Here is a 26472-nt window from a genome sequence, read left to right on the forward strand (position 1 = left end):
TTCTATGCCATAGAGCTAGTTACCATCAGTGTACTCAATGGTTTACAAATTTAGTGAAGTCCCAATAAGAAATTCAGGAATATTTCTTACTTTCACCATTGTTTAAACATGACGGTGTCTTAGGTTATGCAGAAAAAGATGCTCTTGTTTAAATAATAAAAAGAGGCACTTGTTTTTAGTCCAAGCTGCAATATGTCTTTACATCTGATAGCCATGAAGCTCTTGTTCTTTGGGGGTAGTTGTAGTGTTTTGCATCACTGGAGAGAACTGATGACATTGCAGATTAGGTGCAGATCACTTTTTTCCAAGGTGGATAAAGTTATCTTGGACTGTACCACCACTAAATTTATCTATGCTATGCTAGTCATGAGCCATGTGTGTTGGAGCATCTGAACAATTACTGAAGTTTTACTGACCTCCTTTGGTGCAGTATATTTTCATTTGTGGGTTGATACGGGATATTGTATTTTGTTGAGAAGACCTTGACTCAGGTTGATTTTGTGCCCCAGCATGATTACCAGGTTGGATATAAATACAATAATTGAATATGGTAATAGGCAAGCATCAGTGCAATTAGCACATGGGAACAAGATGGTTGAAGCATACAGCAGATGTCAGTTTTGTATTTTGTGAATGATAATTGTATTTTATCACAAGTGTGGCCTTTTGGGAAATAAAAAGGAAATATGCACATTCAGACATGAGTTAATTTTTTTGTTTGGGCCAGTGTAGTGAGGACTTTGAATATGGTGCCATGTACACTAGTGATCAAGCTATGTTTTAAAGTAATAATGGTAGGATTTATAACGCGCATTTCCCCACACAGAGTCGAAAGTGAGTGATGTCGTATGTTTTGGAGGCTATCAAGAATTACTTCAGTTTTTTCCTGTGTTGAGCTTTGTTAACAACATCCAATGTTTAACAGAAAAGTGGCTGGCAAAATTGGCCTGGTGCAGGTGCTGGACCATGGCGCAAACGCACCAAATATTGTTGCTGGACAGTTACATAACAGTTCACATTCACAACAAATCATTTGCCTATCCTCTTCCATTCCACCCATTCTGAGAAGTTCAGTTTTAACTTGGCCAGTGTCTGCTATGAATACGTGATTAAGTTCATCTCCTGGGTTTTTATTAACTATTCAAAATGCAATGCTTTAGATTCCATGCCCTACATTAAAATTTATTTGATAAAAGTTCAGGTGCATGGTCTTTCTAAATTAACAATAAAACTTGGATACATAGTTGTGAGATTCCTGCCTTTTAAATGAGAATATTAAATTGAAATGCATTTTAGATTTATGCCAGCAATTTTGCTGGAGGGAGGGATCCTTTAGGTTTGATACCGTACCTTGCCCTCTCATTTGAGAGCAAGCCTGTAGAATCTCGTGAAGGTGAATGTATCAAAAATATCTTATATTGTAGTGCTTTTTCAAGCAACAGGTGCTGCATTACTCTAAAGCTTAATTAAACATGCAGTCATGACCAACACCTCTTGCAGAGGAAAAGGAGTAGCAATTTGTCTAAAGAAAAAACAAGTGAACTGAGGTTCTGAATCTTTGAGCTCAAACTTTTGGCTTGTAAGCCAAACATTTACATCCAGTTGTGTTTAAAACAACTCTTGCATGGTATACCATGTTTTTGAGTGACACGTGGTTCATTTTTTATCTACTAAGTGCTGTCATAAAAATGCTGACATGATCTGAAAATCGTGCCAGATACTTTTGAACCTAAGTACAGAAAGGAATACCGTTCCTATTTATATGGGCCATGGACTGGCTTATGAAACAAACAGAAGACATGAAAAGAGGAATCCATTAGACACTCACATCTGTACTGGAAGACTTAGATTATGCTGATGACATGGTTATGTTGTCCAGCCAACTCAAAGACGCACAGGAAAAGATCAACAATCTAACCAAAAATAGAAATTAAAGCAAACACAGGTAAAACAAAAGAAATGACACAGAATGCCAACACAACAGAACCCATCACAATTGAAATAGAAGTACAGAGAGTCCAAAAATGTATGTACCTTGAAAGTCTAGTAACAACAGATGGCGATAGAGAAAATGATGTGAAGAACAGACTCATCAAAGCAAATCAAGCCTTTGCCTTGCTAAAAGAAAGCTCTAAGGAGGAATACAAAATAAGAATGGACTAACATAATTACTAATGAAGAAATCCTTACAAGAGCCAGCTTCACAAATATGACAACCACAATCCAAAAAAGATGGAAGCGGTTAGGGAATGTGTGCAGAATGAAACCAGAGCACCACAAAAAATAGCCCTTCATCGGACAGTTGATGGCAAGAGGAAGCGCGGTCAGCCAAAAGAAACATGGCAAAGGTTTGTAGAAACTGCCCTGGAACAGGACGGGTAAATTTGCTGTTGATTTAAAAAAAAAAAGATGTAGTGGATGTCTTAGGTACGAAGAGGAGTAACTGAGAAAAGGAAAGAAATAGCTGAGAAAAGTGGGGAACACTGATAAGAATGACTTTCTTGTCAAATGGTTCCTCATACATCAGGAATTAGGGTCAATTTGTTTTCCATCATGAAAGAGTACGAATCATAGAGGACTTCCTAAAATCAAAGCACAACTAATGGCTACCATGTTAACTTGAAACTCTAAAGTTTGAGTAGGAGTGATTCAGAATGTCAGTATCTATAATTTAAGCCCAACCTCAATTTCAATCCAGTTGTGTGTAGCTGAGGCTTTGTATGATAGCAAATTTGTGTGTAGGAAAGGACTGAGAAGTAAGACTGATTTCTTTACATATGTGCCGTAACAAAGCTTTGTTTTCTGTTTACTGGTTTATGATCTGCCTTCCACCCATGTTATCATATGCTCAACCCAACACTGTAGAAAGATTTTTTTTTCCAAAATAGAATTCTTTTCTTGCATTGAAGCAAGCATTGAAAGGATAATATTGAATGCCACATTGACAGATTGAAAAAAACTATTGCTGTATGTTATGTTTCTTGTTGACCAAATGATTTTTGTTTGCAGCTGACCAAATATGTGATGTCCACCATTCCCTGCTGCATTTTTGCACAGAGAGATCTGGTTCATTTCCTGTCAAAGAATCCAATTTAATCTTTTTATGTTTCTTTCTTCTTCTTTTTTTGTTCTCCATGCACTAATAAACTTGATTCTGTTGCTATTTTTTTATGTGTGTCAGATTCCTGTGGATCTGACTGCTTTTGCCTGGCATCTGAAGACATCCTGTATTCGTTACTACAATCATTGCTGAGTTTCACTTCAAGTTTATCATCATAGCCAGTTTTTGATGACAAGTGTGCATTGTGTCCTTTGCCTTTTCTCTTCAGGATCTGTTCTTTTGCCTGTTTTGACTTATCACAGCTGTGAGAATTGTGCTGAACAGAAGACACAGCAGAGGTACTTTGTGAGACCTGGATTACTTGGTGTGCTGAGCTAGAACAATGCGATGAGCTGGTCTGGTCCATTATGTCTACTGAGTCCAACTTCTGCAAGTTCCTGTACATTTCACGCTCATGCATGAGGTCCTCTTCAGTGACAGCAACAGATGCCAAACGCTCATCTTCAGAACTGTAAAAATAATAACAGAAAATGATATTGAGATACAATCACTGATTGCAGCCTTTGGCTTCTTATCAAGGACAGAAATAGAAAAGTTTTCCAAATGTGAAACCATTTTTTTTCAGCATAAAATAATTAAAAAAAAACAACTCTGATTTAATAGTGATAAGTTTACTTATGAACAGATGTGGAAGACAAACATAACAGATGAAAAAAAACTTCTAAAAATAAACTCTATCACTGAGGAGTTACATTATGGCATCATGACCTCCTTTGCAAGCATTGCACAGCATGCAGAAATGGACTCCAAATCTGCCATCACCATCATGCATGTTATCTGTGCATAAAAGCAACAAATATCTTGGGACTACACAGATCACAAAACTACTGCACAGTGTGAGCTGAGCTTACAATCTATGTTGGCATTCACTTGGAGTATGATCCAGTTACTTGCTAAATTTTGAAGAATAAGAGGGATGTTCCACTTCTGACCAGACTTCAGTATTTCACACACTTTCAGTGAGTGCAAGCCTTGTGGATTTGATAGAGTGATTCTTCAGGGTATTTGCACATTTTTTTCATAATTTTTCCCTCTTAGTTTTCCCAGGATGGGGAGAAGCAAGTCAATGCATGCTCACCAAGTGATCCATTGGAGTTTCTTGCACAATCAGGCGTCATGGTTTTGAAGCCTCCTCCCTACTCATTAGACCTTGCCACCATGCAAGTTTTGGTTGCTCCTGAAGCTAAAAGAGCTCTTGCATGGAGTGAACTTTGAAACTCGAGAGGAACTCATTTGAAGTGAGGGAACAGCTAAAATTGATGCCAACATCAGCATTTTTGGAATGTTTTCAAAAGTGGATCCATAGGGCCAACAAAACATGTGACTATGTTGAAAAAGGAAAAATGTTTAAAAAAATTCTCTGGGTTTGGTTTATTGCCAAGTCTGGGTAAAAGTGGAACATCCCTTGAACACAGTGATGGTGACTTAAGGCAAAGACCTAAAAGACGTAATTGAAAACTCACCCATCAGAACTGCTACTGCTGCTGACTTTCCTGCATTTCCGACCTGGCTGCTGAGGTGATGGCAAGACAGGATCAGAGGGGTGAACGCAGACATGTGATGACGTGGTAAACAAACGAATGCCTGTCTCTTGTGGTGGTGGCTCTTTGTCTTGTTTCTGAGTATTTTGAACAATCACTTTGGTTTCTCTGCAAAATAAAACATTATGGTAAGTACTCTAGTGCTGTTAATTGTTAAACTACAGGTAACTTGAAATTTACATGTGTTCAAAATATCGCATTTTACAGTTGGTAAAATAAAAAGACAAAAAATGGATCACAGAAATACTGCGTCTGTCAACTACAGTGTGTTAGTTTCTTATTGATGCTTCAAGGTAGCAAAGTTCATACCTTCTCTTGATATTTGTAACCAGAAATAAATCAGCAGTGGTGTGAAACTAACAGAAAAATGCTAGAAAAAGAAATGGGGAGGGGGTGTCCATGAAAATTGACTTGTAATAGCCAGTCTGACAAGTTTTTTTTGTTTTAGTGTTCAGTGTGCCCTGTTGATGTGTTAAAGTGTAAAACTCTCACACTTGAGTCCAGTCCTAGAAACGATGCAAGCAGAAGTTTTATCCAGTTTCATGGTTACTTGGCTTTGTTGAGAAGTGTGTAGTGTGTTCTGATTTGAACCACTGAACTTACCCTTGTTTGCAAAACCACAGTATAGAAAAACTAAACAACCAACATACATACATGATCTCTAGCCCATGCTTGATAACACAGACAGGATGCATATCATTAGACATGTTGCCAGTACATATTACTCAAATTAATGTTAATAACAAATTTCCTAAGACTTTTCACACATGGTGGACAAGCAGCCATTTCATGCTATTAAAAGGATTAGAACCTGAAGCAGCAGCACATAAAAGTAGTTAAATGACAAGATATACTTTTTTTTAATGAATGACTAGTGTATACCTCTCCAGCATTTCTGTCAGTTTCCTGGCAATAAAAGAACGGACTTCAGGAGTTACACTGTACCACAAGTCTTGTTCAGAATCTTCCTCTTCTCTTTCCCTATGTAAGAGAGAGGAAAAAATGGAATAAAAAATTTAAATGTTTGCAATTGTTGCTACTGTCTGCAAAATATGAATGATGTCGGAAAAACAGAAGAATTAAAATACATTAAAACAGTTAACAAACTGTTTGACTCTGACACCCCTGATTTCCAAACCAGACAATAATGCATGTAAACATGCTTTTTCTAATATTGGCTATAAATGACACTTCTGAAGGAAATGAAATTTAAGAGATTAATAGCCTTAGTACATGTCAGTTCTTCTGGTCAAAGACATAAAACAATACTGATGTATATACAGGTAAAGTTTCTAACAAAATTAACAAACTAACAGTTAAAAATTATAATGAAATGGCAGGTATTAGCATAATCAATAGATCAGTTCCTTGGTTTTCAGATATTTTGAAGATGTATAGCTTTACCTCAGTGACTTTTTAACAGGTGCATTCAATTGCAGCTGATGGCTTGGAAGTGTCAAAAGCATTGTGGCTATTACTTATTTGTGCCTTAGAGAAGGTATTTTCTGAAACAAAATACATGAAGCATTTTATGTATTGAAGGAAAAATTGTCAACAATGACAGTAGACACTGAGCAATTATTCAAATTTTTTATGTACATCTAATAAAAGATGCACCTCAACTAACACTCCCAGTGGAGTTCTGTATGGGAACATCAAACTGATGCCAACAAGGTCTGAACAAATAGTGAGTGACATCATGCAAGTACAACAATAAATAGCGAACAAGTATTTTTGGAAAGTAGCACTTTCATATGGACTATTTGAGTGTTATTTTGTGAACAGCTGCTAAACCTGATTCGTTAGAGAGATCTGGATTTGAATTTATAAGAATCCCCTGGGTCAGATGGAGTTAGGATGATATAACATAGCCAGATTATCACAACCAAAAAACGGAAAAAAATATTATTAAAGAATAGATCATCATCCAATGCTATGCACCAACAAATGAAGCAGATGAAGAGGAAAAAGAAGACTTCTACAGCTCCTTGCAGTCTCTGCTTTACCACACACCAAGAAGAGATCTGAAGATCATTGTGGAAGACCTAAATGCCAAAGTGGGAGATGATAACACCAATAGGGAAATCATCATGGGAAGACATGGTGTCAGCAGCTGCAATGAAAATGGAGCTCTTCACAGACTGCTGCACTTTCAATGACCACGTCATAGGTGGCACTGTGTTCCCACACAAAAATATAAACAAGACAACTTGGACTTCCCCTGATGGCCAGACAGAAAACCAGATTGACCATGTAACAGTTGCTTAAAAGTGGAGAAGGAGTCTTCAAGATGTCCGAGTGAGGAGAGGTGCAGATGTTGCTTCAGATCAGCAACTCCTAGTGGCAGTCTTCAAGATTAAGCTGAAGTCCTTCATTGACCCAGCTGGCAGATCACACCACAAGTTCAAGTTCAAGAACAAGGAAACCAGAGAAATTTATAACTGTGAAGTCAAGAATAAGTATGAGGCCTTCTTAGGACTGACAGAAGAATCAGTGGAAGAACACTGGTCAACACTCAAGTGCATTTGGAAAACAGCCTGTACAGATGTTCTAGGGAGAGGGGGAAAAAAACACAAGGAATGCATGACTCCAGAGACCTGGGCAAAGAGTGAATCAAGAAAGGGACTGAAACAGAAGCTCAACCAATGTCAAGACCAGCAAAAGAAGGAAGGTCTCACAGCTGAGTATTGGTAAGCATAATAACATGGTTGTCTAACGCTGACATTTCTTTACCGATAATTATATGTATATACTCGTTGAAGTACCTACGATGTGAGTGCTCCTATGTTGACGGAGATGCAAAAGTTACCCTCTAGAGATTTGTATAATCGCATGTTTGAAGTTGCGGTTCACTAGACTACTGTCATGTATGGTATCGATGATAGCACACATGCAAGGAGTCCGTCTGAAATTATGGAAATGTTACTCATCCAAAGCTCCACAAATAAAATAACTAAATCTTGTAAAAACACTATTGTATATTTAGTACCTTCACACAACTTGTGTGTGTATGATGTGACAACCGCTTCTTGCAGACGCAGAGTTAAAGTTTCATCTTCAGACGAGTCGGAATCCGTAAGCGCGGCCATTTTGTTTTTAAATTAAAAAGTCCATCGGAGTATATAACAAGTCACTTAAATAATAGTACTTTGTGCTCTCAAATAAGCATGCTTCAGAGTTTAAAAATTATTTTTATTGATAAAGATATGATTTTTTTAAAAACTTATAATAAATAAAATAAAATTGTTTCATCAAGAGATATTTTTAGGCAACCGCCGATTATCGGTATGGCGGACATGATTCTATTGCTAAAGCAATGCTGTTCTAGCCAAGGTAGACTGTAGTTTAGTATACGCTATCAACATAATTTGTAACTGATCTGACAAAGAAGACAAGTACTTTCACGATTCTTATGGTGTGTAGAAGTGACATTACTTTTCACAAGTTTTATTTCTTTGCTTCAACCAAGTCGGGCAAGTTCTAAATCTAAATCTGCCGCCGATTCAGGTGGGCTGCTGAATGAACCACTTGAAAAATACAAGCAATCAGACAAAAATGACAGCATCAACAATTCTTTCTTCGTCGTGTTTTTCATTTCCTGGATTTTTATGTGAAAGGATGGCATTATGAAAGACAAGCTTTAACTTTTGTCTTTAGACTGTCTTCAGAGAACATTGCATTTTCAGATTGTGATAAAGTGCTAGCGATATTGTGGATGACTGAAAAAAAAAACAACAAAACAACACTTCCAGAGTGTGTGAAGTGACATCACTTCCAGAGTGTGTGAAGTGAAATAACATTTAAATGTAAATACTGACAGATCCATAACCCGAGTCATCATGGCGTACAACACCTTGAGCAGAGCTCAACTTAGCTTTGACTATCTACACACAAATTCGTAAGTATTACACTTAAATACACTAATGAAAGGAACTGTTGCACCACATATTTGTTGGGTTTTGGCGGTTGGGGTGGCTTGGTAGTGTGAGTACACGTCCATCATAACATTAAATAAAGTAGAATAGGTCTTATAAAGGATGTTTTTCAGTTTCAAGAGAAGTGTGTGAGCATGTAAATCTCAACCAGTCAAAAGTTTATAATCCTGACCTTTTGATCATTGTAATAAACCATTATGTGTTACCTTAAACAAGAAGGAAGAAAGAACAAGAACTATTTCCTCTACACATTTTAGGCATGTAGTATGGGTATAGCATCCACCTGACTGCTATTACTCATTAGGAGTATTATTAAAGGCTTTAGTGATAGTAGCTGGTACACAAATTTTTGGAGAAAGCATAATTTGTAATTGAGCAATGTCATTTTTTAAAAATAAAACTGTAATATACACCATAGCAAACATTACAAATAAAGTTTATAAATAGCTTTTGTTTTGGGAAAATTATGGCAGGTTATGATCTTTCACTATATGAAAGTTAATTTTAATTTAAACCTTGTTGGACAAGTGTGTTTGTGTGCATGTGCACACACACCATCTAAGCAGAGATTGAATGGATGATCATCATTTGATTCAACCACTAAGTATACGTTACTATTTAGTATAATGACGCATTTGTTGTATGTCTACAAAATGAAACAAAAATTTTTGTTTACGAATTAGTCATGTGATATATATATATAGGTATTCTGCCATTGTTATCAGATGTGGCGCATGGATACCTATATATCAGTGAAAAAAAACATTCCTTGCTAATTTACACAATAGCAGAGCACTCATTGCTGATTTGGATCCTCTATCACACACACACCAAAAAAAGCAAGATTGACATATGTCAACTAAAGACAAGAAAATAGAGAACACCAAAAATTCACTTATTTCATTGCTAAATTATTGCATAGATGATGATTTGATCGAATCAACTTAGGGTTGTGGTCGAATTGACTATGGGTTGTGGTCATGGTTAAATCCACTATGAGCTGTGGTCAAATTGACTGGCCTCTAAATGGACTCTATACAGTGCAGAGAACAGGAGACCTTACAACATGATTAAAAAAGGCTACAGTTTCAAGATAGATTTACTTGGTATTTGTGAGATGCATATAATATGTTTGACTTAAAAGCTAATGTTTTGTGAAGCCAGTATTTGTCATAAGTCTTAGCAAATAAAGATGTCATCCTGAATAATCTAGCATGTGAGTGACTTAAAAGTTATGATGAACAGTTCTGTGTGCTACTGGTCACTGGTTTGTCCTTGACACTTGCCACATGAGATTACAACAGCAGAATTTGCCTTTGACAAATTTGCACCTTTACCATTTAGTGTTCTTTGTTTATTACTTTGAGGTATAAATGCTTACACAGTATAGCAATATTTGAGTCATTTACCAAATTATTTAGTGTCTTTTTTGTTGATCACCAATAAACCCACATTTGTAAAGCTTATACAAGAAACAATGTCATATTGTCTGGACTAAGCCATTTTAAATAAACCCCTTTCCATAAAATTTATTGATGTCCACAGTTTATTAAAAAAAACCCAAACATTACTTTTATAACCAATACAGAACTCTTAGTTGTCTGCTGAGTTCAGGGAACACCAGGTGACAAATTAATTCCTTATGATAGTAATCCCTCACCCCTCTAAAAGTTCTCTTGTGTAAGGTAATAAACACCTAATGCATGTGAAGGTAGAATTATGAAAGAAAGTTCAAAATGTCTAGTTATCATCATTATTAGTAGAGTTTCATCAACATTTAATATGAAAATTGCTTACTTTTTGTAACCTGAAATTTCTAGTCTTCCCCTACCCCCACCAGTCTCCTCCTACCTGTTTTTCACCTGAAGGTTGGTACAAGCTGATGAATTTGATCTGGAGACAGACAGTGATGATAGCTGGATAACTATAAACGCCTGTTATTGTTGTCACAGACTGAGACAAAGTAGTGTTGACACTGCAATATTAAAAGTGGGGCTTCCTGATGACATAGTATCTTAAGGGGCAAGATGACGCATACTTCTGTTCTCTGGAAGGTGACTTTTAGGATAAAGGTCTAGCGTTATACTAGTAAATCTGCATGCTTCTGTAACATATAAATGTTGCTCTTTTCGAAAGTGTCATTTGTAATATGTAACTGAATGTTATGTATATGTGAAGTCAGATACGTGTAAGCAAGCTGTCAGTGATGACTATTTGGGGAAACAATGTTTACAGCAGCTGAATTCTTTCTTGGTGCTTGGCAGCAGCACTGTTCTTTCCCTTGTGCCTGTAGTTTTGATAACAGCTATTTTAAGGATCCCATCTCAGAGTCATTTTGCTTGGGACTAATAGAACATCTCTTTCCTTATTTTGGCCATGGATTAATTCAAATAACCAATTTATATGTACATATGTGTTTAAACTTGGTATTCTAGGCCTTAATGAGATTTAAGGAGACTTCATAGTATGATATGGGCTATCAAGTGGCAACATTGCTGGTGTCATTTTAAGCATTATCTTGCTGTTTAACTTTAAGGTGTAGTTTGTTGACTTTTGTGCAACTAGGGCAGTGACAAGTGTCTGCATTATTTGTACTATTGACCTGGTGTGGTTAATCATGTTTGGGAGGGAAAGAGTATAATCATAGAAGCAATAGTTGAGTAAATGCTCACTGCTGGCATCTGTTTTGTTAATTGATTAGTTTAGAAAGTGCAGAGTACTTTGAAAAAAAAAACTATTTGATTTACGCTTGTTGTTTCCTGCTTATCTTTTTATAGTGGTCTGTGAACATATCTCATCCTGGATTTTCTCATCTGTAAACTGCTTTGTATTTCAGAACAACTCATGAATTTCTGTTTGGAGCACTTGCTGAACTCCTGGATAATGCCAGGTGAAACTGAAAACCTTGAAATTATTGATAAAAATGATTAGGAGTAAATGAATCTGCATTTTTTCTTTGTGTTAAGGGTTTGTTTTATAATTTACCTATCTTCAGGATTTGGAAAAATGCTTTCCAGTTCACAGTAGTTTCCAGTAATCTGTTCACATAAATTTGTTGATATAGTGCTGGGGTACATATGTGTCATTATTTAAATGTTCAGTTTAAAAAGTTCTGTGTCAAATAATACTTTTTTTGTTGGTGGATTTAGGGATGCTTCAGCAACCAAGATCAGCATTTATACAGGTATTGATCTGTTAATGGATTTGTATTTTCCTGTGTATATAAATACATTGAAATATATAGCCCCATGCATGTGTGTGTGTGTACAGGCATGCACTGCACCATCTTAAGCATGTACTACTAGTAAAAAAATACTACAGCTTTTTTTCCTTTTTATCCTGTTGCAAGTTTGAGTAGAACTTATATTGCGGAAGTGGCAGACACACGTACATTAATTAGTGTCACAACTGCTTGATAAATGCTTATGTCTGTTGTTTCCACCTCCCCCCCCCTTTGGTTTGTTTGCATATCTATTGCTTTATAATCAGTATAAATTTGTCCTTAACTTTTTATTTGCCTTAAATTCTTAAAATTTCATGCTTATTTTTATGTCACAATAATAGGTAAACATACAAGTTTTGGTGTGTTTTTGTACTTTCCTGTAAGCACTATATTGAATAATTAGATGCATTTACACATGTCTGGAAGCACAGATTGTAATGTAATAATAATTAAGAACATTTCCAATGATTTGCTCAGAGTGCTTTACAAAAGTAATAAACCTGTCCACATAAACTGAATCACTAACAACCATATACCCCTATTCACATGTAACAGGCATGCTGACTTCTACAACAGACATACCTACTCATACACAAGGTAAATGCCATGAACTTGTATTACTGGACTGCTTGTAGACAATTTTTTTCCAGTTAAATACTAAAACGAGGCTGGTGTATACAAAGCTTTCGGTTAAATAAATTTTTTCTTTAGGCTCACTGAGACTAACAGCGGAGAACTTTGCAGGAGGTTAAGTGTTGGTCTCGGTGAACAGACAGCAGTCCACCTATACATATCCGTGGTAAATACATGCTCGTGGTCAGGCCAGAATTGCAGTGTTGTCTGTGAAAAAAATTCATCATGAGTTTGGACAAATGAGATGATTGTTTTTATATTTCAGAGTCGGACAGTTCACTACGTGGAGGGTTTACGTTATGCTTTTTAGACGATGGAGAGGGAATGGACCCAAGTAAGTGATCTCTGCCTTTGCTAATAGATTAGTCAAAGAACTTAAATGTCTAATGTACTACTGACTTTGAATAAATTTCTGTTAACTCTCCTAACTTTAAACTTAAATTATAATTCTGATTTGTCCATCATATTTAGTTTTATGATTTTTGGAAATTCTTGAAATTTGTGTGTACTAGAATATCAGAATCAAAGGTCAAAGTCTATTAACAAAAAGTCTAATGCTAAAATTAGGTGTACACAAAGCAAATTCAGTTTTCATAGACAGCTGTTCCCCACCCCACCTGCACCCCCACCCCCACCATGAAGATCGTTGACATTAACAAAATTGCTATTTCACTGGATATGGCTCATCATTTTCCAATAAATGTAAATTGAGTTGATCCCTAATTTGTTTTCAAGCTGAAACTGCAGACATCGTTACATTTGGCAAGTCCACCAAACGATCATTGGATTTGCAGCACATTGGAATGTATGGAAATGGTCTAAAATCGTAAGTTTTCTTCTCACATCCATTGGTTATGGGTGTTTTGACTATATTTTCTTTATTTTACCAGACTGCATACTGTACAATTGATGCCATCTCTAAAATTTGCTTTTAAAATAAATGCATTTTGCAGAATACATTTCAGTATACAGTTCTTGGGAATTCCTATGTAAAATAACAAAACACATTATATTATGTTAATACTTGATGAATAATACAGCTTTATATGTAATCCTCAGGGGTTCAATGCGTATTGGCAATGATTTGATCCTGTTTACTAAGAAAGGATTGACAATGTCCTGTTTGTTCCTTTCTCGGACATTCCATGAAGAAGAGAACATAGATGAGGTGAGTTCTCCTTGATGTTGACTTGTGTGTTTATTTTGACGATGCTTATCCTTTTGTTGCTGCATTCATCATTAATTTTACCAGATGACCTGACTTAAGAGGTTATGGGATACAACTACTCTTTAACCTGATGAATTATTGCCCCTGGTCTGGACAGCCCTATTCCCCTGCAGATGTCACTCCTCTGCCAATGGCATACATTGACAGGTTTTTGTCATGAACTGGTTGATGTTTTCAACTCCATCATCACTTCCCTGGCCAAATGGACAGACTTTTCCTGACTTCTGCGGGGCATTCTCCAGGATGCATCAGCTCATTTCATGCTTTGTGCCTATGCAAGTCTAGACGAATGAGGAGCTTATTTGGCTCCTCCGTTCCTTCATATGAGGGTTAGGGCTAGATGAAGGTTGGATGAAGACTAGCAGTTGCACATCAATGAGAAGAAAGCTGCTTGGGATGCCCCCAACCTCTGAACTGTCTCACTTCAGGGCCAAGGTGTTCAGATCTTGCACTGTGGTCACATACCTGCGGAATATGGGTTCAGACCAGAATCTCTCAGAACTCTTGACCAATTTCTCCCAGTTCCAGCCAGCAACTCATTGCCTTTTCCGTACATGGAATTAAGCCTAGGTGTCTAAACTCGGAGACATTTGAATCTCTCAGCTTAGCTGCCTTTAAGTGGGTGACAGGGTAAGCAGGTATCTTCTTGCTGGCCTTAACCTTGGCAGCAATGGGCAGAGTCATATTCCTTGTCAATGGATTCCAACTACCTGCAATTTAGAGACAGTGGATCACTACACTTGGTCACCGACCGGCCATTTTTGGCTTAGAATTGGCTGTGTAATGTGAGTCCTGAGCTAATAGTGATATGACCCTGTGCATCTGCAGAAATTGTTATAGTGGTTTAGTACAGAAACACCTGGCTTCAGAGGGGCCTCTGTTGGCCAAGGCTTTTAAAATGACCAGGTGCAATAATTCATTTGCTTAAAGAACAGTTTTGGCCCATAAGCTTTTAATGGTTGGATCATCTTGTAAGCATTGAAGATCAACAATTTACAAAAAAGACAAAAATCATTTTCACCAATCTTGTAAAATAATTAAATTTCATTGAAATTTAATGAATCATAATGTAGTAGGTTTTCTTGCTAACCATCTTTCCTATTTCTTTAAGGTCATTGTGCCCCTGCCTTCATTTGAGGCCAGCACACGAAGACCGCTGACCAAAGGATCACGTGCCAGGAGAGGGTGAGTGCTGTTCTCTTATGTATCATCTTATCCCTCTTACAGTCTTTATAATTGTTGTTATTTTTTAAATCCATTTTGATTTCCACATTATTTGTTGTGTTTAGTTCCCCTAGAAGCATGAAAACTGCTGAAACTCAAAACAAAGATAAAATTGCACTTAAATTCTTAATACTTTTTTTTTGCATTATTCAGGTTAGCTCCTAAGTTATTCCAGTGTATGTAGTTTTTCTGTTCTTCCATACTGTGGCTTCTTTTTCATTTTTTGTTTTCTCAGTTGTCTTTTTTTTTTTTAATTTCCATGTGTCATTCTCTTTCTTTACTTACAGCATGAGACAGAGATGAGCCTTATTTACAAGTATTCCCCATTCCGAACAGAGGAAGAGTTCTTTGCCCAGTTTGAGCGCATAGAAGGGAACTCTGGCACACTGGTGGTCATCTACAACTTAAAACTTCTTGATGACAGCCATACAGAGCTGGACATCACTACAGATCCCACTGATATTTTGCTAGCCAATCCAGCATCAGACTATGACTCAGATGAAGGGTATGTTGTGCCTTGCAAATAGGTTTCAGTTTGTGTCATAGCTTGAAAAGAAAGTAGGAATATGGAACCCGTGATTATGATTGTTGATTAAATAAAGGGGGAAGTCATTTGCAGAAGACAGATGTCTGTTCATTTAATTAATTACCAAGGGAAATAAAGCTCCTTATGTCACTACAACTTCAGGGACTAGACTGTACTTATTGTAATTGAAATTTTGTTGTGTTTTATATAAATTGTCAAAGTAAATGTTGTGAAAAAGGGAGATCATCAATATCTTGAGAACTTTCTGTGATTCCAAGGCTGTCTTTGGCAAGTTAGCCAGCAATGTAGGAGAAAAAGCAACAGTTCAGCATCTAAGCAGCTATCAAATGGGCAGAGACGTTCTTATGTTTGAGCATCAGAATATTTCCATAGAATTAAATGCAGATATCTTTAAGATTTTTTTTGAAACGTCAGTTCTTGTATTTCAGTAATAGTATGTGCTAGCTTTCTTTTGAAAAAAAAAAGAAGAAAAGTAAGCAAATTGGTGTCTTTTGTAGGCTCATGCCAGAGCGGAGGTCGTTCCGGGCTTATGCATCTATCTTGTACATGGATCCTCGTATGAGAATCTACATACAGAACAAGAAAGTGCACACCAAGAGATTGGCCTCTTGCCTTTACAGGCCTCGGCTGTACAAATACTCTTCAAATCGTTTTAAGACACGTACAGAAAATGAGGCAAAACGAGCTCATGATGAGGCATTAGCAGCTGATAACAAGGCTAAAGAGGCAGAAAGCAAAGCCAGGTATGTGAGCATGTGGATGATATATGTGACAACTGTTATGTAGTATGGAAGCATTGCATGTGACAACAATATGAACAGCACATAAATTTAGTGAAAATTGAAGATCTGAATCTAGATAGAAAATGTCGCATGTCAGATATATAATTTTGAGTAATAGTAATAGCTGACAGAAGTAGTATGCAGGAAAAGTATTAGTATGAATATAGTCAAGATGTATACAAATTAAGCATATGTAAATATAAAATAGATGAAACCTTGTTTTGTCATCACCATTAGATTTTTTGAAGGTTTGAATTCTCAAAATTGTCAGAAGAAATAAAAGTGCTTAATTTTTAAAAGCATCTTAATATTTTCATTTTGAAGTACATGCATTGGCTAATGTTATTTGGTAACACTTTTTAATGAAGCTAGTGAGTTGCAAAAAATAGCTTTTATTTTTACAACATTTAATATTTGCAAACTGAGAATTCCTAGATATGGGGTCAAATCCCGCAAGCAAATGTGAAACAAAAATTCAGCACTATGCTGTCCCACAAAGAAATACAAACTTGTCTTAACACTACATTGTGCCCATATTTGGATAATATTACTATGTATTGAAGTTAAAAACTTAATTAAACTATTTGTGAGTGCAGAAATCTGGAGGCTAAATATGGATCGTCACTCAACAAAGACCAGAGAGTAAGAAAGCATTTTGATTGTAATGAGTTAATCCTGATTATTGTTGTGTATCATTCATCATTTTTCTTTGAGGAACATGATTGACTTCTAATTTGATCTTGGTTTGATACTCTTGGCTCAGCTATCTACTTATTATAGGATTCTTTATTTACATCCTTACCTTAATTTTGTTAGAGAATAAAAGGTGGGAGTTGAAAGTTAAAACCATTTGTTATAAAAGTTAATATCTTAAATCTTTAGGGGCTTAACAGAAAATGCTATCCCAGAATAACTTTTGTTTGTTAACCCTTTGAGGACCAAGGAACATATTTGTCCCATACTTTTAAATGGACTCCATATGTGATTGAAACAACATAGACCAGCCAAATTTCTATGAAACCATTTAGTATGTCACTGACTTTATATGAATAAGGCTAATTTCGATATGCATGCATTAGTTTCATTGTCAGATTGAGAGGAATTTTCAGTTTGAAGACAACCTGCAAAAGTGAAATTTGATTTTTTTTTTTTAAACAAAACAAACTATGTACTAAGTGGACAAACTGCCACTGGTTTTCCTTGGGGATGTCACTATGTATTAATATTTTTGTTTGGGGATTGTTGTGCTGGTTTTCGAAAATTATTTGATTTTTGGCTGTGGGACATATATATCCCTATGGGCCATAAGACAACCAACTCTTATGTTGTGCCTTTATTCTTCGTGTTTTAGATATAGATGCAACAACAACCGAAATGAAGAACCAATGCCTTTGAGATATTTAAAAAATCCTGAGATTTTTTTCAGCTTGATAGCTCTTGTTGATGAGTAAAGTACATATAACAGAAGAGAATTTCTTTTCAAACTGATGCGCAAGAAATCTTTGCATTCTTGGGAATTAATTTTGTAATGCGATATCATGTGGTTCCATCCTTGAGGGACTACTAGTCCACTGAACCTGATCTCCAGATGTCATATGTTGCTAATGTGATACCTTAGAATCGCTTTGAAGTTGCTTTAAGTAATCCTTACACTTTGCGAACAATAAGGAAATGCTTCTGAGAACAGATCCCTTCAGTTGATTCTTTCAAAATGTACAAAACCCAAGCAAACAACAACCAGTTGATGATCACATTGATAAAATTCAAGGGGCACAACACAATTAAGCGATATTTATTTTTTTAAAAAAAACATAAAAAATATGAACTCAAGATGTGGTACAGGCTTGATTCAAAGACCAGTTACCTGTGTCAATTCTACTTGTACATAGGGAAGAAAACTGAAACTGAATATGGACTAGGAAAGGGAGTGGTTGTTATGCTGAATAAACCACTTGAGCATTGCTGTTGTGAGGTTTACATTTATAACCTCTTCAGTTCACCATTCATGAATTACCTTAGATGCATAAGAGATGGATCTTTGTTCACATCACAGTGTAATATCATTTCTGATATTCCATAACAACAGTAAAACATTTGATCACCATTTGGATAAAAATATTGATGAAACCTGTACCTCACATTGTTTAAGACACTTTTCCCTTGCCGCCCATAGGGATGTATTTGTCCCATGCTGTATCTTGAAAACTATGAGGAATATCAGTTTCAAATAAACATTTTTGGAATCTACAGGTCATTTTAACCTTAAATATGTCAGAATAACTAAAATTATTTGCGTACAATCTTTATATGGTCCTCAAAAAGTTAGGAACTGTCATTTTAATTTGTACATATAGTAGACAGCATACATTGGTTACTAGATCTGATCAGACTGTTCACTAACTTAGTGTTTAAAGCTTCACTGTTAACCTCAGGCAGAGTTACGGAAAGCGCAGACAACAGCTGCAGAATATAGGAGGGATGCAGAAATTAAAAAGCAGATTGCAGATCGCAAAGGGAGGTAAGTGAATAGCTCCCTTAGAAGTATAATTTAGAGGTTTATGATAAATGAAGTTCAATTACAGTTCTGTAACAGTTTCTACATTTCCATTCCAACTACCCTACCAAATATACATTGCTGAACAGGTGGCTTGCAGCATTATTAGTATGTTATAAGACTGAACTATTTTTTGCTTTTTTAAAAATAATTGTAGTTTTCTGTGAGTGGGGAAAGAGATCTGTGTCAGTGTTTTTAAAAGTGTATCCATGTGGAAGGGGTAATAGAGATAGTTCTTACATTTAAGAGTTTTCCATGTGTCAGTAATGATGTTCAAGCATCAGTAGATAATTTGTACCAAAAAAAAAAAAAAATGCAGTAGAAGCGTCTGATATACTTGTCCTTCTGTTGCATGTTACTGAATTAGGGCTCTGAAAGATCCGAAGACACTTAATCTAATCTTTGGCATTAATCTCGAAAATCGAGCCCATGATGGTGTCTTTGTATACAACTGCAGTCGTCTCATCAAGATGTATGAGAAAGTAGGACCTCAAGTTGAAGGTGGAGTGTAAGTATTATGTTTAATTTTTATCAGATTGGTTGGTTTATTTAGTAGGAAAGTGCTTCCACCTTTCGCACTAAGTACCCTTAAAAAATCTCTGATGCACATCCCTATAGACAGGTGTCACGTACTTGAAGTGTCCTGAGACGAGATCTGAACCCTGAGCTGCTCACTGCAGTGGTGACAAGCTAGTGTTTTAACCACTACATTACTGGGCGCCCCCCCCCCCTTTTTTTTTTTATCAGGGTGAATGAAAAGAATGTATGTATCTAGACTATTTACATGTAACATGGTTGGTTTGTGGTGTTTTTTTTAAAATATGATAAGACCTAATAAAGAAAAAGAAGAATTGTTTTTAATTAATCTTCCATAATAGTCATTTAACTTGTATGTTATTTTCATTTTAAACTGACTGCATCTAGGAAAGGAAATAACTGAGTATTTAAAATACTAGCATCCAAGACTGGAAGCAGACCAGTCAAGTTGGATAACTGTGCAGTGCAACATAGTTTCCCTTTGACCCAGCTGTGGAATGAGTACCTGACCCATTAAAACTGGTTGGGGGGAAAAAAGTAACGAAGAGAAGGTGATGGGTATTACCCTCACAAAAAGGCTGACCTCAAGAAAAGTGCTGTCTCTAACACCTTACTCCACAATGACCAAAAGGTCACAGGACTACTTTTAGCTTTTTTTGCATGTGTGTGCATTAGGCTTTCCAGTCCTATGTTGGTTTTTTTCTTTTATTGCAGTCTGAAATTTCTATTAGTAATATAGGTACTTGATGTAGTTTTGTTTATCTATTTTACAGCAATTGCAGTGGTGTCGTTGGTGAGTACATGCTAAGTATTCATATTCTATTTTGTATTTCATTGTTGGTGTCCATGACAACCAATTGGGGTATCAGAAATAGTCACAGCTGCTATTCAGTAATGTGGTTATTTCCCAATATTTTTCAGTAGTAGGGCTAAGATATAAATATTGTATTCTTTGAGTGAAACAGTTAACTTCAGTTTCAGTCATGGACTTAAACAACACTTTGAAAGAAGAGAGTTGGAATGAGATTAATGGTAACATTTGGTGACAAAGATGAAGAAGCTTGTCAGTTCTGTTGTTATCTCACCTAAGTATCATATAGAAAGGTTTATTCTTGCCTAGCTGATACTGTGATTCTTCAAGCTCCTATGTTTGTTTCAGGTATTGTTGATGTGCCCTACCTGGTGCTAGAACCAACCCATAATAAGCAGGACTTTGCAGATGCTAAAGAGTATCGTCACTTGATGAAGGCTATGGCAGAACACATGATACAGTACTGGAAGGATGTTGCCATCAGTCAGTGACTGCGTATATATATATTAGCATTGTGTGTGAGAGAGAGAAAAGGGGGGGAGAATGTGTGCATGCTTATTGAGCTTTTTGTTTTTTAAGCCTGTGCACCTGTTTTTAATTACACATTAAAATTTACTGCTAGATAGAGATTGTGACAGTAGCCATGTCTGGACTTTCAGGATGAATCATTTAAAAACAAAATGTTTCTTTTACATTTGCTTAAAATTTCCAGAATTATTTACTATCTTAATTTTGTCTGATGGCTTTTTTCTTTTTAGGTCAACAAGGAATTACACAGTTCTGGTAAGTATGTTTACGAAGATTGGTAATTCATTGATCCATATTCTGTAGAAAGAGTATTTGCTGGACCCAGTAGTATGAAAATAAAAAGAACAGTTTCTCCAACAACACAATAGTATTGCTATATTTGTGCTGGTGACTGGATTCTTTATTGTGTTTTCTTTTCAGAGTTATGTAACATTCTACATGTTTAGTGTAAATAAATCATACATAGCAGTGTAAAGAACTGCAAACAAAATGCATTATGTTTTTAAAGTAACACAATGTCATTTATGTATTGTAATTAAAGGGCAAGCTATGGCTACACCAGTGACAAGTGGCGAGATCCGCCTTCCTCAGATGCCAAGTTCATCAGAAAAAGAGCCATGCAGATTAGCAAAACACTGCAATGTGGTATGTCTGTTTCACTTTATGTGTACAGCAAACATTTCCTCAAAAGCATAGTGCAGTGCAAAACAGTCAAATTTTAGCAGTTTTGTAGGTCTGTACCTTGAGAAGAGATGGGATATTCATTCATATTTGAAGCAATAGTGTCTTGTACTGGGCTGTACCCAGTCATTAGAGAAAAGTATTTGCACTATAGTAAAATTTGTCTGTAAAACAGGATGCACAAGTAGCTGTAGTCTCTTGATCTGTCTTGTCATCATAGTGTGATCATTTAGACTCCTAAATCATCACAAGTTGGTCATTGAAATAACTTTATATACTTATTGATGCCTGCAGAAGTGGTAGCAATATTAACAAATCCATTGTTTGTAGTTTTTGTGTTAGTGTTGGTAGGTGAGTGCTAGCATTGTGCAGCATGTGAACAAAAGGATTTGTATATAATATTTTGACAACAATTTATATATCATGACCTTTTGTGGAACCCTCAGTGGCCCCTAGTGGAATCTTAGGATTACGTCGAACCTTACTTCAGAAAAGCTGGAAAAGTGATGACAGGACTCTGTTAGTCACCTATTTGTGTTTTGTTGCAGATTTGTGCTTAAAATGGCGCATGCTTCCGTTCTTGTCATCTAGTGTGAACACAGAATTTCCTGATAACTGGCAGTGTAGCATGAACCCCGACCAGCAGCACAACAGGTAACTGTATATCTCACATGGAAAGTGATAGGATACTAGTGACGATGATGATAGCTTTGGTATTAGTGATTATCAGACATCATACATGTTCTTTTTCAAACAACAAGAGACAATGATCAGCCTGTGAGCTTCCTAAAATTTTATTCTTAGCCCAAAAACATTCTCTTTTTTTTCCCCCCAAAATCATAAAAAGGCAGGTTTTCATAAAAGCATAACACTGGCAATACTGTTCAAACTATTTTTCATCAAGCATGCTCATATACTTAAGACCATTTGTGTTTTTTTAAATCTGAAAGATGTACAACAGCAGAACAAAAGCTAAATATACCGGAAGGCATCCTGAAGAAAGAAGGCAAGAGTCAGGAGCAGAAGAAGAAGGACTTAGAAGAGGTCAGAAATTGAAGTTGTTCTTTGTTGCTTTAGATGTATTAATTTTCTTCAGTTCATTAATGTTCAATTATTAATTCAGTTCAATAAGGCTTTTCCTGAATTTTTTTAAAGTGTTTGTCGGCCAGGACGTGAAACTTTCTACATGGTCAAAGGGAGGGAAATGAGAAAATGTTCTTAAGTAGTCTGATGGATTTGCTTCACTTATTTTTATTCCTACAATACACACCAAGAGTGGCCGTGATTATATTTTATCTTTGAAACTTGCCATTCTGAGACCATAAGCAGGACAATGTGGACTTTTTTGTTTTATATAGTTCCAAAGTAAAATAATTTGAACTCATTTAAAATGATAATTGTTTCAGGAGATCAAGAAAAAACAGGAAATACTGGAAAAATGCAGGTAAGATAAAAAGAGTAAACATAAAAAATAAACAGTGATGTCAACTTATGCATGGCTTCAATGCAGGCGTGTGTGCAGTGTTGTGGTTTCAGCGCCTTAAAACTCTGCGTGTTAGTAGTTGGTTTTAAAGTCGTTTGTGTTTGCTTATGAATCTAACTACCCCTATACTTTTTTTTTTTCAATAGAAAACCCGTGTGATAATGTCTAGTAAGGAAGTGCAGGAAATTCCAAAAAAGAAGGAGGAGCCCATATCACCTAAATTATCCAAGCCTTCACTCAATACTCCATCTCATGCAAAGGTATGTTTTACCAAATAACAAAATATGAACAAGTGTTTCTGCTTCTCTGCAAGTCTGAATGTATTAGAGTCAGTCTGACCTGGGTATACTGTATAATGTTTTATTTCAAACTAAGATGTTCGATTCTGTATTGTACACATTTTCCGTAAATGTTACTTTCAAGACATCTGATGTCTTTTCTGTTTTCAAATGATGATTCCTTGTAAAGAAGTTACCAAATGTCTTGATGGTGATTATTATTTTATGGTAGTTCTTCTCTCTTTGTCTGTAATATTTTAGTTTAATCCTAGGATTTTTCGCATCATAAAATTAAATGTTAGATATTTGTGCTTTTTATTTTTGTAGGTTTCCAGACGACAGAGTATACCGCCACCACCTCCAAAGAGAAAACCCTCGCCACCCCCTCCTCCTCCTGCCCCACGACACAGAGCCCTCAGCACTCCAGCCCCCAAAGCAACACATAGTCCTGCCCGTTCAGCACCACCTATGGTCCAGAAATCCATGTCTGTGGCAAAGTCTACTTCAAGAACTGTCAGTAAATTGGAGATAAAAGCTAGTCCAAGCTCCAGAATTGTTCAGAATCGGGCTCCTGGTAACAAGGTATTTTCACACCCTTCCTTTTCCAATATCATGTTAATCTCATCTCTTATTTTGTTATTTGGTTCCTCTTTGCATTTTCTGTGTTTGATTTTATTCTTCATTAGTACTGTTGCTTATTCTTTTATAGTTCACGTTATTTGTTTCTTTTATTGACCTTCGTATGCTGTCCATGTTTTGTTCTTGTTCTTAGGCACTAGGAGCATTCTCCTTAGGAGTGTGAGCATGCGCTTTACAAATTTTGAATTTATTATTATTGATCCTGGGCTGTTCTTTTAGGGGTTTAGTAAGTCGTGTAAGACAGATCTAATGGGATGAGGACTGTTGTGGTACATCTAAGGAGCTGCAATGTTGTGGTCAGTGCTCACTTAAACTAGCTGCGCTGTACTTGATGCCTCACACTCAATACAAGTGTTCTGAAGCAGTCTTCTTTTTCTCCCTTATTTGTATCATTCATTCAGAAGGAGGAATTTATCCGAAGGTCCCCATCACCAGCCCTTTCCTCAAGTCGTAAGCGACCTGTTTCCGTGGCAACCCACCAAGAGTCATTGCGGCGTCCTGGTAAAGCTGTGGGAGCACAGACTTCTGATGATGGAGAAGATGAAGAGGAGGAGGAAGAAGTGATGGCACCGTTGCCTGTCAAGAAGAGCAAGACAACGACTCTGGCTGCAGAAGGGAAGGAGATGGTTGAGACCCCCACTCAAAAAAAGCCTCCACCTGGAGTTTTTCAGGTGAGATGGGTACTGGAAATGGCTTTGTGGCCCTTTTCTTAGCAATTTAATCTCCTTTAAGTGCAGACTTCCATTATTAGGCAGGAAAGAATGGATTCAGTTCAGAAGAGAGAGGTGATTTAATTTTGCATTTATTTGAATTTATGTAAACAGTTGATGGGCACTTGCTTAAATATTGATTAACTAAGGCAATCTCATTGTATTTTACGGTAGTATTTGCTAGGAGAAGAATGTTCATTTGTTTTTGTATGCTTACACATAATCATCAGACTTGGGACATAGCTGCACCCTTTTACATCATTTAACGTTTCCCACTTTTGGGCAGTCATCCACAGAAGAAAATGAAGCAAGTCAGTCGGGCATGGAGGCCATGGACATTGACACTAACAGCAACTCTGGGGATGTCATGGGTGAGGTGGTCATCAATGATGCTGACAGCAATGGTGAGTGTGACAGCTGAACTTGGAACTAGGGTTAGAACATATGAGGTATATATTTTGTTCCAGTCTAGCAAAACATCTGAGATAATTGTGTGAGAGCATGCACACACAGATACATATTGATGCTTTTGCATGTGGTTATATGTTGACTGAGATGTATCAGCTTCTAACAGCTGAGTATATATAGAAAAAATAGTTATAAAAAATATTGAGACGTACTTCTCTGGCATCTCTAAAGGTAAATGTATTCAAAATTTATCTCCTTGCCGCTTTTTAACCCTCACAGGAGAAATCGGCACAAGAGTTGAAGCTCTCATCAACGGTAAATGGTGAGTTTAACGATCTAAGTCGCACTGCTTTTAAAATTACATTTCTAAGCTCCCATCATTTTCTCATCCAGAGGAATTCAATTTAGGGATTAGCCGACATTTTTCAGTTTTTAAAAGTAGGCAGAAATAGTGTACAGTTGACACACTCTTAACAAAGCTAATTACTTTAAATTTACAATGCAGATTTGGTAATAAAATATATTCTGTAAGGTTGCCGGCAACTTTGAGCCACATTTCTTGTTTGACTTGGACTAGCCTTTGAGTTGGACAAGAACCGGAGGACAGGAATACTGAGTGCTTCTTTTGATCCTCTATAAAGTTCTTTAGTTTAAGTCCTCTTTTTCAAGTTTAATTTTCTAAACATTCATTCCCACTGATTCGTTTGAATGTCAGCCAGGCATTGAGTGTGACAGATCAACACTATTGTTTTCTGTGTGCAGGCATGCTGGCGTAGTTGTACGAGTGAACCCAGCTGAGGCCAAGTGGAAGGTCAAGTTCGATCATTATCCTAAAGATAAGTACGATAAATGGTGAGTGTCTCTTTGTTTCTTATCTTTTACTTTATGTTGACATTGTCCCGCTTGTTGTATATGTAAGCAGGTGTGTGTGTGTGTGTGCGTGTATTATATGTTTGTGTAGGTGCGTTTGTGTATGTGTGTGCTCGAGTGTCAGAGAGAGAAAACGTGCTTGTACATGAGCACAGGAATTATTTACTTGCACTTGACGAATGTCATCTTTATTATTGTTATAATTAATTTTCTGTCTTGCTAGACGTGTGGTATTGGGTATCATTCAGTCGCACATCATTGAGACCGTCACACGTTTAAGCACTGGAAGTGTGCTCTGTTCTGATTTGTGTACCACAACTGTAGCTGCTGCTAGGTTAGGGTTGTTTACAGTGAACGCTTGTCTTAAGATTCCATTCTTCTTTCTGCTTTTCAACATCCATAGTTTCCTGTCGCTGTAAGCGTCGGTAATTTAGTAGATATTGTGTCGTCAGAAGTTACGTTGGCTGAATATCGCTTTTAAGAATGTCCCTTCCATGCTCAGCCACTGTATTAAAGAGACATGGAGATACCTGAATTACGCACGCTGTTTTCGCGGGGATTCCTAATATAGTGGAGAAGACAGGCCTAGTGGCTAGCGGGACAGATGAGATCAGAGGAGGTGTTGTGACTGTAAGAACAGGGCCAGAAGGGAGCGAAGGAAATGGATGCGCGGTGCCAGTGTGATTGCGACTTGATCTGTCAGCGACGTGCATAGCGTGAAGGCAAACATCCTCCTGAC

At 36.7% G+C, this 26472-nt stretch overlaps 2 protein-coding genes across 2 annotated transcripts in view; one reads left to right on the forward strand and one right to left on the reverse strand.

Moving 5' to 3' along the window:
• LOC112561747 lies at window positions 1-7768 on the reverse strand. Its single transcript, XM_025234409.1, has 5 exons — window positions 7652-7768; window positions 6067-6167; window positions 5545-5643; window positions 4585-4770; window positions 1-3570 (listed from the first exon to the last, which is right to left on the reverse strand). The coding sequence occupies exons 2-5, from the start codon at window positions 6126-6128 to the stop codon at window positions 3102-3104; spliced, it is 816 nt and encodes a 271-aa protein (XP_025090194.1). The 5' UTR covers window positions 6129-6167; window positions 7652-7768; the 3' UTR covers window positions 1-3101.
• Window positions 7769-7934: 166 nt separating this feature from the next.
• LOC112562494 (MORC family CW-type zinc finger protein 2A-like) overlaps window positions 7935-26472 on the forward strand; it is a 28703-nt gene continuing 10165 nt past the window's right edge. Inside the window, 25 exon segments of the mRNA XM_025235774.1 lie at window positions 7935-8560; window positions 11434-11487; window positions 11747-11781; window positions 12719-12787; window positions 13189-13279; window positions 13513-13621; window positions 14793-14870; window positions 15193-15410; window positions 15950-16195; window positions 16831-16876; window positions 18667-18752; window positions 19156-19296; window positions 20099-20118; window positions 20485-20619; window positions 20895-20919; window positions 21206-21309; window positions 21894-21999; window positions 22296-22389; window positions 22752-22789; window positions 22975-22984; window positions 23434-23688; window positions 24147-24416; window positions 24742-24859; window positions 25143-25185; window positions 25626-25715. Of these exon segments, the coding sequence (XP_025091559.1) occupies window positions 8502-8560; window positions 11434-11487; window positions 11747-11781; window positions 12719-12787; window positions 13189-13279; window positions 13513-13621; window positions 14793-14870; window positions 15193-15410; window positions 15950-16195; window positions 16831-16876; window positions 18667-18752; window positions 19156-19296; window positions 20099-20118; window positions 20485-20619; window positions 20895-20919; window positions 21206-21309; window positions 21894-21999; window positions 22296-22389; window positions 22752-22789; window positions 22975-22984; window positions 23434-23688; window positions 24147-24416; window positions 24742-24859; window positions 25143-25185; window positions 25626-25715 (2540 nt within the window). The 5' untranslated portion in view covers window positions 7935-8501.

The sequence above is a fragment of the Pomacea canaliculata genome, linkage group LG4 (assembly GCF_003073045.1).
Source record: "Pomacea canaliculata isolate SZHN2017 linkage group LG4, ASM307304v1, whole genome shotgun sequence".
Taxonomy (NCBI): Eukaryota; Metazoa; Mollusca; class Gastropoda; order Architaenioglossa; family Ampullariidae; genus Pomacea; species Pomacea canaliculata.